Source organism: Oratosquilla oratoria, unplaced genomic scaffold, assembly GCF_046742065.1.
Source record: "Oratosquilla oratoria isolate Oo_2021 unplaced genomic scaffold, ASM4674206v1 SCAFFOLD52, whole genome shotgun sequence".
In the NCBI taxonomy this organism is placed as follows: Eukaryota; Metazoa; Arthropoda; class Malacostraca; order Stomatopoda; family Squillidae; genus Oratosquilla; species Oratosquilla oratoria.
In genome coordinates this window covers 715,125-728,462 of record NW_027467716.1, presented here as the reverse complement: position 1 = coordinate 728,462, position 13,338 = coordinate 715,125, and the positions used below count along the sequence as shown (strand labels likewise).

The 13,338-nt window shown below is 37.1% G+C and overlaps 1 protein-coding gene across 1 annotated transcript; it reads left to right on the top strand.

Moving 5' to 3' along the window:
• Positions 1-2,987: 2,987 nt before the first annotated feature.
• On the top strand, positions 2,988-12,750 carry LOC143023629 (uncharacterized; the record flags this gene model as incomplete). The annotated part of the gene is given in 5 exon segments (XM_076182217.1): positions 2,988-3,109; positions 5,022-5,192; positions 7,693-7,926; positions 8,112-8,342; positions 11,764-12,750. Coding segments are annotated over 5 exon segments (1,592 nt in total), but the record flags the coding sequence as incomplete, so codon positions are not given.
• Between the last annotated feature and the right edge of the window lie 588 nt (positions 12,751-13,338).

Here is a 13,338-nt window from a genome sequence, read left to right as displayed (position 1 = left end):
ATCTATATATATATTTATATACACATATATATATATATATGTATATGTATATATACACACACATACATATATATGTATATTAATATATTTATATATATATACATAAATATATATGTATATATATGTATATATATATGAATATATATATATATATATATATATATATATATATACATATACATGTGTGTGTGTGTATGTGTGTGTGTGTGTGTGTGTGTGTGTGTGTGTGTGTGTGTGTGTGTGTATGTGTGTGTGTGTTTGTGTGTGTGTGTGTGTGTGTGTGTGTATGTCTCTGTGTATGCCTGTGTGTGTGTGTGTGTGTGTTTGTGCATGTGTGTATGTATGTGTGTGTGTGTGTGTGTGTGTGTGTGTGTGTGTGTTTGTGTGTGTGTGTGTGTGTATGTGTGTGTGTGTGTGTGCGTGCGCGCGTGTGTGCGCGCGTGTGTGTTTGTGTGTGTTTGTGTGTGTGTGTGTGTGTTTGTGTGTGTGTGTGTGTGTGTGTGTGTGTGTGTGTGTATGTGTGTGTATTTGTATATGTGCGTGTGTGCGCGTATATATATATATATATATATATATATATATATATATATATATATATATATATATATATATATATATATATATATATTCCGGTATTTCACAAATGACACGTGAATATAATTTGGAGAAAAATACACTGGTAAATAAGGAACGTAGTCCGAACGTTTTCGTCTATTTAAGACATCGTCAAGGTAATATAGTAAAGGAGATACAGACAGTATATATATAGAAGTAAAAACATTTTAGGGAACACGGAACGATGAATCACGCAAGTCTGAGGAAATCACCAACAGTCCTCAGGTCACAGATGGACAAATGTCCAGGAAGGAAAAAATGTAACAATTTATTTTGAAATAAAATCATCAAGCCTGTGCATACCTAAGCTTAGATTAATATTTTTATATTTTTATATACATATAAACATATATGTATATATACATATATATATACATATATACATATACATATGTATATACATATATACATACATATGTATATATATATATATATTTAAATATGTGTATATATATACACATATATATGAATACACATCCACACACACACACACAGACACACACACACACACACACACACACACACACACACACACACACACACACACACACACACATATATATACATATATATATATATATATATATATATATATATATATATATATATACATACATATATATATGCATAATATATATTATATATATATATATTTCTACAATTATATATATATATATATATATATTTGTATCATGTGTAATAATACCAGAGTCTATCGTATATATAATAATCTTATTTATGTGATGACATTTGTATGTATTTATTTTCCACACTCTAATTGTTTGTCATATCAGAATATGAGATTTTGTTTCTGATAAAAGATTCTCCAGGTTATTGAATCGTTGAGGACGTAGAATTTGTCAGGAGAAAGATGTCAAACGCAGAAAGGAATTTGAATTGGCGAAATAAGAACTGGATGGATACCAGACGAAGTGCCTTTCAAGACGTCAAAGTCAAAAATTGGCGAGAAGAAAGGCAACAACATTCCAGTGAGAACGCGGAAAGCCTCGGGAAAGTACCCTATCTTTCAATATCTCACACACACACACACACACTATTTACAGAATCATGAAAGGCATGGAAATTACTGATAGAGAGAAGCTGATAAAATGGGATGACAGAAATACAAGAGGACACGGAAAGAAAATAAAAAAAGACAGCTATAGAAGAGATTTGAAAAAGAACAGCTTTCCTCACAGAGTAATAGACAGTTGGAACAAGTTAGATGAGAAAGTGGTGTGTGCAAAAACAATACATGAATTTAAAAATAGTTTAGATAAAATGAGATATGAAGACGGGACCCCACGAGCATAGCTCCCCTTCCCGTAAAATACAACTAGGTAAATACAACTAGGTAAATACACACACATGCACCTCTCTCTATCTGTGAGAAATAGAGAGTATGAGTGACCATCACATGTCATTAGTAACATCACTTATTCTAGATACCTTAAGTTGTTAAAGTTTTATGTATTAGTTCTTTCCAGTTGCCCAAAAATGGTTCAGGATTTTAATTTTGTATTACATGCGAAATGTTTGCATTATCAGGATTGTCTTCTAGATATCCTAGATACTGCCACACAGAAGACACAGGGCACTTTATATTGTACCATCTTCCTTACTCCAGACAGCTCCACAAAACATCTTGACTGATTTACTATTGAATTGAACCACTGGCTGTGGCCAGTTTGCTAGAGGCCATAGGTCTTCTGCAAAAGAGAACTGGGGTAATGGATTGATTGGGTTGTAATCTTACTCTGCTTCCTTTATGAAGGTGAAAAGGTCATGTTAGTCATCAGTACGTTATTGGCACATCCATATCTATATCTAAGGTTTAATATTATTAGAGAGCCAGTCAGTAGACCTTCATTTCTTTCTGTAATTTCCTCGACCACAAACTCGAGTTCTACATTGAACATTGGAAATGATATTGGATGCTTGTATCTTAATTCAGACATTCCTTTGGCATGGTGTTCTATACAAAAATTATTAAAATCTTCTACTTGTAATATGTCACAAAATCTGTAATGTATCATCATATGGAAGGAGTTAATTACAATAACCCTGACTTCATCTGGATGGTGTAGTACCCATAGTCAGAACAAAATGGAGATCTTATCATAAAGAGATAAAGTAGAATTCCATTAAGATACCATTTATCATGGCATAAACTAATATTTTTGTATAACATTTTGATTGTTAAATGAATTTCATGCATCTCTAGGTTTCCTTGTGTATTTCACGCATTCAATTTATGTGTATATTTTGATCAGATACCTTTGTTGATAACATGAGAACTTTAATGCTGTCTAAGCTTACAATGTCTTAATTGATAGTGTAAGCACTTGAATTCTTTCTTTTATAGATAAGTAATTTTAGTGAGTTTGCAAAACATGCTGAAGAGCAGGCGGGAAAATACGATGTTTCGAAGGATAATGATTTAGTTCAGAATGCACCTGATTCCCAAGATACACCACCAGAATGGTTCATGAAGGTAAAGTAGCTTGTCTAGCTATCATTTTTATTTGTATATATTTTTATTGTTGAATTTTATTTGTAATAATTGTTGCCTTGAACTTCACTGACCTGAAATCATATCCATTTTACTTGTAGTTAGCAATAGTCTTTGGGAAGAAACATGGATTTTTTTTATTTATGTATTTATTTTTTTGGTTTAATTTTTTTTTTCTTTTTTTATTATTACTTTCTTGTGTTGGTATGGGACTATTTCTATGTTACCAGCTTGTGTTTACTACTACCTATAGTATCCCTGAGGACAATCCTAAGACTGGGATAAAGATATTAGGCAATAAACCTCGCAGTTTGGCCTCCAGGTAACCAGTAACAGGCTTTGGGGCAAATGCAAAAGTTACATAGGGAAGATGTGTTGTTACCTAGGGGTTGTTATTGTGGGGCATTGTAACCGGAAGTGTTCTGTATCCACTGTGTAATGGTTGCATCTGGGGAAGATTAATCTGTGGCCAGGCCTATTTTGTGTTGGTCTGTTTCAGTGCTGGATGGCGTCCTAAATGCAAGTATGTCAATGTGGTTCTTACCAGATGTGGGAGTCTTTTTTTTTTCTGTAGGGTTCTTTTCCAGGGCAGTGGACAAGATGCAGGGATGACCCATCATCCAGGAGGTGCCAAGATGAGAGGGAGAGAGGAAGGTGGAGGGGAGTGGAATATGTAGGGGATGGAATGGGTGGGAGTGGAATATGTAGGGGGATGGAATGGGTGGGAGTGGTTTCTATGCCTTTTTCTTTTTGGCTACCCCCCATGTAAGGGGGGGGGGAAGCCTTTGGTATATGTGTGTGTGTGTGTGTGTGTGTGTGTGTGTATATATATATATATATATATATATATAATTTTTTTTTTTTTTTTTTTTTTTTTTTTCTGGGGTGAGGCTTCATTCTGTTATTAGTCCATCATCCCTGGTGTCTTGTGGAAGACACATAGCCTTTAGGTAACTGGCAATAGCCTCTGGATGGGTCCACAAGTCACTCAGGGAAGATGTATTTTGTTGTTGTCATTAGATTGTTAGTGTGGAGCATTAAAGTACGAGTTGTTCTGTCTTCTGTGTGGTGGTTGGATCCGAGGCAGTTTGAATATGTGGTCAGGCCTATTCTGTGTTGATACTGTTTCAATATTCTCTAGTGTAATCATGGCAGTAGGGAGGGTTTTTTCTCTGGGGCTTAAGTCTATTCTGTTATTTTTGACCGATTGTTCTAGTTTATTCATTAGGCTTGGATGTCCATTGCTGCTGTTTTATATTTACTGTGCCAAGTGGGCGAGATGCAGGGATGACCTGTCATCCAGGAGGAGTCTAGATAAGAGGAAGGGAAGTGGGTGGATGAGAGTGGAGTATGTGGGGATGGAATGGGTGGGAGTTGTTTTTATACCTTTGTTTTTTGGCTACCTCCCTTGTCAGGGGAAAAGAGCCTTTGGTATACATATGTATGTATGAGCTATTATTGTCATTTCATCTACATAGGAGAGAACATTTGTTTAGTTCTGGTACTGGGTTTGGGAGGTCATTCGTTAAAAGATTGAACAGTGTGTATATATATTTTTTTCTAATTCTTCATTTATTTTGTAGACCCATCTTCATAAAAAGCAATTGGTTCTAATAGTAAGATGCATTAAATAGGTCTCTGTCATGAGCATTTATGCTAGATCCAGCTGCAGATTGAGGATAATTGGAGTTAGATTTACTTGTTTCATTATCTGCTTCATGTAGTAGCCTTCCTTAAAGAAAAAGAAAAAGTTTTCTCTGATGGTTGATACAATTTATATTTTTCATAGAAAAATATCTAAAAAAAATGAAGTCCGTTTTGTAAGGTTTGCTTTATAGAAAATATATTTCATTGAAATTTATTACATTAGTATTTATTTTGGATTCTGTTTCAGGTTGGAAAAAGCAAACGTATCTGGAATGAACTGTACAAAGTCATTGATTCTTCAGATGTTGTTATACAAGTATTGGATGCAAGAGATCCACAAGGCACAAGATCAAAATTAGTGGAAAAATATATGAAGACTGAAAAGCCACATAAACACCTTATTTTTGTGCTGAACAAGGTGTGTTGATTTTATTTATTTTTGTGGTGGGGGAAAAGAATACTGCCACCAAGTATTTCCACTTGGATCGTAAGAGGCAAGAAGAAAGGGATGGGGAGTGGGACTAGGCATCCTTCTTCCTGTAGCCCCACAGGGGACATTCCTAAACGAAAAAATAAAAAGAATGTAAAAAAAAAAAAAAAAAAGAGATACAATGATGGTGGACTGAATGGTGAGGTTATTTAATGTTTGTTTAAGAGACAGTAGAGTGCCAGAGGACTGGAGGTATGCCTGTATAGTTCCACTTTACAAGGGGACAAATGTGAGTGTAGTAGTTTCAGAGGGATCAATTTGCTAAGTGTAGTTGGGAAGGCTTATGGGAGGGTTTTGATTGAAAGGATTAGGAAAGGAACAGAGGGAGTAATTGGTGAGGAACTGTGTTGGTTCAGGAAAGGTAGGGGTTGTGTGGATCAGATTTTTGTGGTAAGACATATGTGAGAAAGCGTTAGGGAAAGGTATGGATGTTTTTTGGGCCTATATGGATTTGGAAAAGGCTTATGACAGGGTAGACAGGAAGGCACTGTGGGAGGTATTGCAGATATAAGGGACAAGAGAAAAGCTGTTGAGAGCAGTCAAAAGTTTTTATGAGAGTAGTAGAGCCTGTGTTAGAATTAGGAATGGAGGGAGGGAGTGGTTTGAGGTAAAGGTGGTACTTCACCAGGGATGTGTTATGTCACCTTGGCTGTTCAATTTATACACATGGATGGGGTGGTGCAAGAGGAAAATGGAAAAAAATGGGAGATAAGCCAGTTGTTGATTGCTGATGATGCTGCACTTGTGGTAGGATCAGATGAGGGATTGAGTGTGTTAGTGACAGAGTTTGGGAAGGTGTGTGAAAGAAGTTGATGATAAATATGGGTAAAAGTAAGGTGATGAGATGCACAAGGGGAAAATGTGGCAGCAAATTGGAAGTGAGTATTAAGGGAGAGAGACTGGAGGAAGTGGATAGCTTTAGGTACTTGGGTGTGAATGTGGCACGAAAGGGAGGAGTGGAGGTAGAATGTAAATTGAGAGAAGTGAGTAAGTGCCTTTGGGGATTAAAAAGTGTAATGAGAAATAGACATTTGGGAATGGACAGACAGCACAGTATAGGGCAGAAACATGGAACATAAGAGAGGAAGAGTTTAAATGTGAGATAAAATGCCAGAGAAGCATGGTAGGAATTACTAGGATGGATAAAGTGAGAAACAAGGAAGTGACATGGAGAGCAGGGGTGTAAAGGGAGTTGGGAGATAGGGTTGATGAAAGAGTATTGGGATAGTTTGGACACATGGAAATAATAAGTGAAGAACAACTAGTAAAAGAGGTGTAGGAATGAACATGAATGGGCTACCAAGGATGAGATGGATGGATGGGGTAAAAGGGGCATTGGGAAAAAGGGTAATGTCTGTTGAGGAAGAGAGGGAGAAGACAGAAGATAGGGGTGAATGGAGAATGGTTGTGTATGGATGATGCTGGGATGCATGAAAGGGAGTGGGTGGGAGATGGGGATGAGGGAGTACAAGTGAATGATATTTTGATGCAGCCTGAAGTGATTTCTCCCCGTCTTCTCTTTTTCTGCATGAGTGTATGGAGACAGCACATCCACAGCAGCCTTGTTGTGGATGTGCTGTGTCTTGCTGCATTGCTTCTGACCCAGGGCAGTGGGCAAGATGCAAGCAAAAAGACTGTAGGAAGCAGAAATTGATGGAATGTAGGAAGCAGAAATTGATGGAATGGATTAGGTGAAGGGAAAGCTGTATGCAAGAGTAATGTCTGTTAAGCAAGGAAAATAGAGTTAAAAGGATAAGAGTCAATCGAGAGTGATTGTAAATGGATGAAGAAATTATGTAACTTGAAAGGATATTTTTATGTGCTCCATATATTTCTTAATGGATAAGGGGTTGGTAGGGGAGTTGTCACATGGTAATGCAGTGGGGGGATAGACTGCCTTCATTTGTTGGGCCTTGCTGTGGAAATATTGTATTTAGTTGCCTTGCCCCTGACCCAGGCAGTGTGAGGGAGGACAGGGATAACTGCATAACCCCTCATCTATGAGGAGCCAAGATGGGAGGGACAGCAAATGGGGTTTTGGGAGGGTGTGGGATGGGTGTATGCTTTAAATCTGGAGGTAGCCAAAGTCAGAAGGCATATACCCATTCTACTCCCATCCACCACCCTTTCCTCCCTCTCGTCTTAGCTCCTCATGGATGATGGTCATCCCTGTATCCTTGCCCACAGCCCTGGGTCAGAAGCAATGCAACAAGACACAACACATCCACAGCAACGCTGCTTCACTTAATCGGTGACTCCCCCTCTTTGCCCCCTCATCATTCTGCCACCTCCCTGATAAAGGGGACAGGTATCTTGGTATATGTATGTATGTAGTTATTGTTAGCTAATGTGGTGGCCAATTGTAATGTTTGTAATAAGAGTATAGTTTTTTATTTCATGATGTTTCAAGTACCCATATTTTTTTCAGGTCGATCTGATTCCAGTTTGGGTAACACAGAAATGGGTTGCAATCTTGAGTAGCGAATACCCCACGATGGCCTTTCATGCTTCTATAACCAACCCATTTGGTAAAGGTTCACGTATTACCCTCCTCCGACAGTTCTCAAGGTTGCACGAGGATAAGAAACAGATTAGTGTCGGGCTTATCGGATACCCAAATGTTGGAAAGAGTTCAATAATCAATACCTTGAAAGCCAAGAAGGTATATTTTCCAGATGTGTTGGCCATTCCCCATATATGGGAAAAAGGCCCTTTGGTATATATATGTATATATATTTATGTATAGTTATATTAGAGGAAAGAAAATGCAACCTTTACCCAATTTGACAATGCCATCAACCAGCTTTTACTTAGTTTGTGCAAATCATGTCTGCTTTGATCTTCCAGGTGTGTAATGTTGCCCCAATAGCTGGAGAAACCAAGGTATGGCAGTATGTGACACTGATGCAACGGATATATCTCATTGATTGCCCTGGTGTCGTTCCTCCATCACATGAAACCTCGGTAGATGTAGTACTCAAGGGAGCAGTGCGTACAGAATACTTAGAAAATCCTGAGGACTATATACCAGTCGTGTTAGAAAGAGTCAAGCATGACTACGTCAAAAAGACTTATAAGGTAAGTAAGATGACCCGTCATCCACGATGTGCTCTCTTATCTTGGCTCCTGGATGAGGGGTCATCCCTGCATCTTGCCCAAGAAACATGTCTTAAAATGTTTCACTTTCACTGAATGGAATTTAATATTTGCAAATACAGTAATAAAAAAGCTATTCAAATGGATTGGGTTAAGAATGAAAAAAAAAATGGACCCTATTCTTAATGGAGCACTTCAAATTACATGGCTGTTGCTATCTTCTTTGTAAGGAGGGAGATGCCTTTTGGTATATAGATAGGTTATGAAACTGGGAGTTATATTTTGTATTTTCATCATAATATGTTTCAATATATGAGAAGAATACAGTAGAAGTATTTAAAATTAAATCAGGCCAGTCAATAGAGGAGTAAAAAAAGGCGAATAAGGAAAAAAATCAGGGAAAGCTGCAATAAGCTTAATGTGTTTATAATACCTTACTTAATAACATTAATTTTGCACCCCTCTACCCCCCCGGATTTGGCCGCCATCTTGAAAAAATGGCGACCAAAAACAGTTTTTTCCAAATATCTCACTAGAAACTAATTTTAACGAAAAATGTATCGTAACAAAATTTATTCTACATAAAATTTCCTACAAAAGTTATTTTATTCAATTTTGTGATATACCTCACTGTTTTTGCGCTAAATGTGCGAAAAGATTGTGTTTATCTTTATTTGATACCTACAGTGCACAAAGATCATATAATAATTTCCTTTGTATGCTATACTGAATAAAATATCTAAGTTCCTAACTTGATTATAGTCTTTCTTTTGTTTCAGAACTATTAAGATAGATAGTTAAAGCTTCAGTGAAACCCCAGGCAGTTGTTGGTGCAAAATGTCTTCATTGGGGAAATGTTTAACATGCAATGGACAGCTTTCTGTGGGTGAGACTAGAGAAGTTAAAGAGAAAGGAATAAAGACACTGATTGATTATAGCATTAAGTGGAAAGACAGAAAACATTCTCTGTTAGAAGGACTAAAAAGTGTGAAAGTGCATGAAAAATGTAGAAAAGTGTATACAAAAGAACGGAGAGCTGAAACTTTCCAAGCAAGGCAGAAAACCTCGCAAGTGCCGACAACGTCACTGATAAGTCAAGAATTACAGTTTGATTTTCTTCATGATTGTCTCTTTTGTGGAAAAGATGCATCAAGTGACTTTTTGAAAAAAGAAAGCAAAAAATATTTAGGTGATCGTGAATCTGTGCACTGTATAGAGATGCTGCATGTTAAGGATACTATTTTGAAAGCTGGTGAAATGAGAAAAGATGAATGGGGCAAAGAAGTATGTACTCGTATATGTAACGTAGTGGATTTAGTTGCTGCTGAGGCAAGGTACCATTCAGCCTGCATGAAAAAATTCTACCAAACATCTTCTGGTATGAAACGTGGTCGTCCCAAAAGCTCTACGGTTTCTGAGGCAATGAGTCATGCTTTTAACTACTTGGAGGAAAATCGAGAGGAATGCCAGTTTACTTTCAGTGAGATTTTTTCAGAATATGAGGGTGAGCTACCAAATGATAAAACCATAAAATCTGAATTGATAGAGAGATATGGACATGATATTATTGTTTCTGTGAACAAAAATAGAAAACCAGTGATCTGTTTCCGTGACACAGGAAACAATGTCAGCAATATTAAGCCAAAGTAAGTTTCTTCTAAATGAAAGAAATAAGAGCCGACTTATTGCAATGCTTAGCACTAAATTGACCAACGAGGGGTTTACTGTCAAACAAGCAATTGAAGATGCAGACACACTGATTGTTGCAACTGCTATTGAAGAGTCAACCAAAGCTAAATCTGTAACAATAGTTGGAGAAGATGTAGACCTCTTAATTATCCTTACAGCCTTGGGTGAATCAAACACAAATATCTATATGTTAAAACCAGTTAAAGGAAATATAGAAAGTAAACTCTACACACCATCTTCCATGAAATTTGGTTCAGTTATCAAGGACAACATCCTTTTCTTACATGCATTTAGTGGGGCTGATACTACTTCAGCCTTCTTCAGACAGGGTAAACTGAAGTTCATAAAGCTATTGGAAAAACGGGGACAACTGCAAGATCTTGTTGGTAAATTTAGAGACCCATCTGCTGTACCTGAACAGATTGCTGAAGTAGGCGAGGCTTTCATTATTCAGCTATATGGAGCTAATGAATGCAAATCCCTTTGTGATGCACGATATCAGTGTTTTGTCCAGGCGCTAAACAAAATGAATTTCTCTTTGGCTTCTTTACCTCCAACAGATGCAGCAGCCAGATTTCATTCCTTACGTACTTATCACCAAGTGCAGAAGTGGTTGGGAAATGACTTGCCACCTACGCAGTGGGGATGGAAGGCTACTTCAAAAGGACTGGTACCAGTCACTACAGATAAAGACCCTGCTCCACCAGAACTGATAAATATTGTATCTTGCAAGTGCCACAAAGGTTGTGGGACCACCTCCTGCAGCTGTAGAAAGGCAGGCTTAAAATGTTCCATGATATGTGCTTCTTGCAAGGGCCTGTCATGTTCAAATGTTGACATCATCATTCATGAAGATGACTGTGATGATCCTCTTGATGCCATGTTAGAAAACTTCCTAATGCCAGAAAGTGAAACAGCTCATTGAATCAGAAAAAAATATATTGTAAGACAACAGTCAATTTCCTTGTTGTTGTAATTCTACAAAATAACAAGCAAAAAAGTACTAGCAAACAAGACAATTGCTATAAAATTGATAACTGATATAGGCTAGCAATAACTATAATTGATAACTTCACATTTTGGGTGGATGGTTGGGTGTAAGGGTGGTAACTCCGCCAGTGAGCAATCACTGTCTGTCCTAAGCCAGAATCAAGGAGGAAGGACACCCTTGGGAGAAGATATTCGAGACTAAACTCGGAAATGGAAAGTATAAAATATTATATGTGAATCTTTCCACAGCTCTAGCGCAAAAACGGTGCAACCTATGGAAAACATGACAGGGACAAATATTATAGGAAATTTTATGTAGATTATTTTTTGTTTCGACTACTTTCTCTGTAAAATGCATTTCAAGCGAGATATTTGGAAAAAACCGTTTTTGTCCGCCATTTTTTCAAAATGGCGGCTAAATCCGGGAAGGTAGAGGGGTGCAAAATTAATACATTATTAAGAACCACATTAGGAAGAAAATAAAGCATATTGCAGCTTTCCTTAATTTTTTTCCTTATTCAACCCCCTATTGACTGGCCTAAGAATGAAAGATCATAATTTGCACTAGAAACCTAAATTATTAATGATACCTTAGTTCAGTTTGAATTAATTTTAGTTTTAATGGGAGGACAACCTTGAATATTTTAGTTGTTCAAACTGTGGGTATTTAGAACATTATTACATTGTAGAATATTAAAATTGTGTGTTTCTTTACTTTTTGTAGATTGAGGAATGGATTATTCCAAATGATTTCTTGGAGAAAGTTGCAAGAAGATCAGGTAAGCTTAGAAAAGGTGGTGAGCCAGATTTGAATATCGTTTCAAGGATGATTCTGAATGATTGGCAGCGTGGGAAGCTCCCATACTTTGTGGCCCCACCAGGCCATGATTCAGGAGCATTTGAGGAGTTGAAGTCAAAGGAGAATGCTGCAATGGCCGAGGGAGTTGCAAAAGAGCTGCAGATTGAAGAAGAAGAGCTTCAGAAAACTTTCAACTCGCACTTTGATGTAATGGGAGTTAAACAAAATTTGTCAAAGATTACTCTAACTGTAGAGTATTCAGAAGAGGATGAAAAGCCACTGGAACCAATTGATGGTGATTTTAATGAATCTGATGAGGAGGAGGAGGAATGTGAAAATGTTGAAAACACTAAAGCACAAACAGAAAATGAAGGTCAGGTAGAAGATATAGTTGATATAGCTGATCATGAAAATGAGAAAGGTGACAAGCTTATAAACACAAGTGCAGGGAATTTTGAAGTTAGTACTGTGAAGACCACAAATACAGGAAAGTTTGAAGTTAGTACAGCTAAACCATTTAGAAAGAAAGGTGAAAAGAGAAGAGATGATGATGATGAAGAGGAAGTTGTAAAACTAACATCCAAACAGCAGAGAAGAATAGAGAGAGAACAGAAAAGGAAGAAGACTGGAAGTAACTTCTATGAAGTGACCAATGTCAAGAACAGAAATAGAAATAAAATCAAGCCAGTAGATACAAGCTTAGGAATGCGAGGTTATAGGAAGGCAGGAAATCAAGGTCATAGAAAGAAAGGGAAATAATAGTGGAGAATGTTGCATCTCTATTTTTGTTAACTATATCATTGGATTTTGAATAAATCTTAAAGAATAATATCTACTGGGTACACACGTTATCACAATAAATTATTGTATTATGGAGATATATAGGATAATAAAAGGTCATCTCTTGCAAAATAGTAGTTTTATTTTCAGGGTTGATGGAAACTGCTATATTTGGTTATAGCTAAGGTGAACTAGTAGTAAAAGAAGTGTTTACAGTTTGGAAATTATTACTTTAGTAAGAATGGCTTTTGAAGGTGGGGCTTCGACAAAGATGTGTTATGTTGCCTCGTTGCTCAATTTATACATAGATTGGGTGGTGTGCGAGGTAAATGCAAGGGTAATGGGTCGGGGATTGGAGATGATTAAAGAAAATGGAGAAAAGTGGGACATGAGCCAGTTGTTGTTTGCTGATGACATTGCATTTGTGGCAGGATCAGAGGAGGGATTGAGGAAGTTAGTGACTTGAGTTTGGGAAGGTGTGTGAAAGAAGGAAGCTGAAAATAAATGTGGGTAAAAGTAAGGTGACGAGATGTACAAGGGGAGAAAGTGGCAGTAGACTGGAAGTGAGTATTAAGGAAGAGAGACTGGAGGAAGTAGATGGGTTTAGATACTTGGGTACAAATGTGGTGGAAAAGGGAGGAGTGGAGGTAGAATGTAGATTGAGAGAAGCAAGTAAATGTCTTGGGAGATTAAAAAGAGTAATGAGTAATAGACATTTGG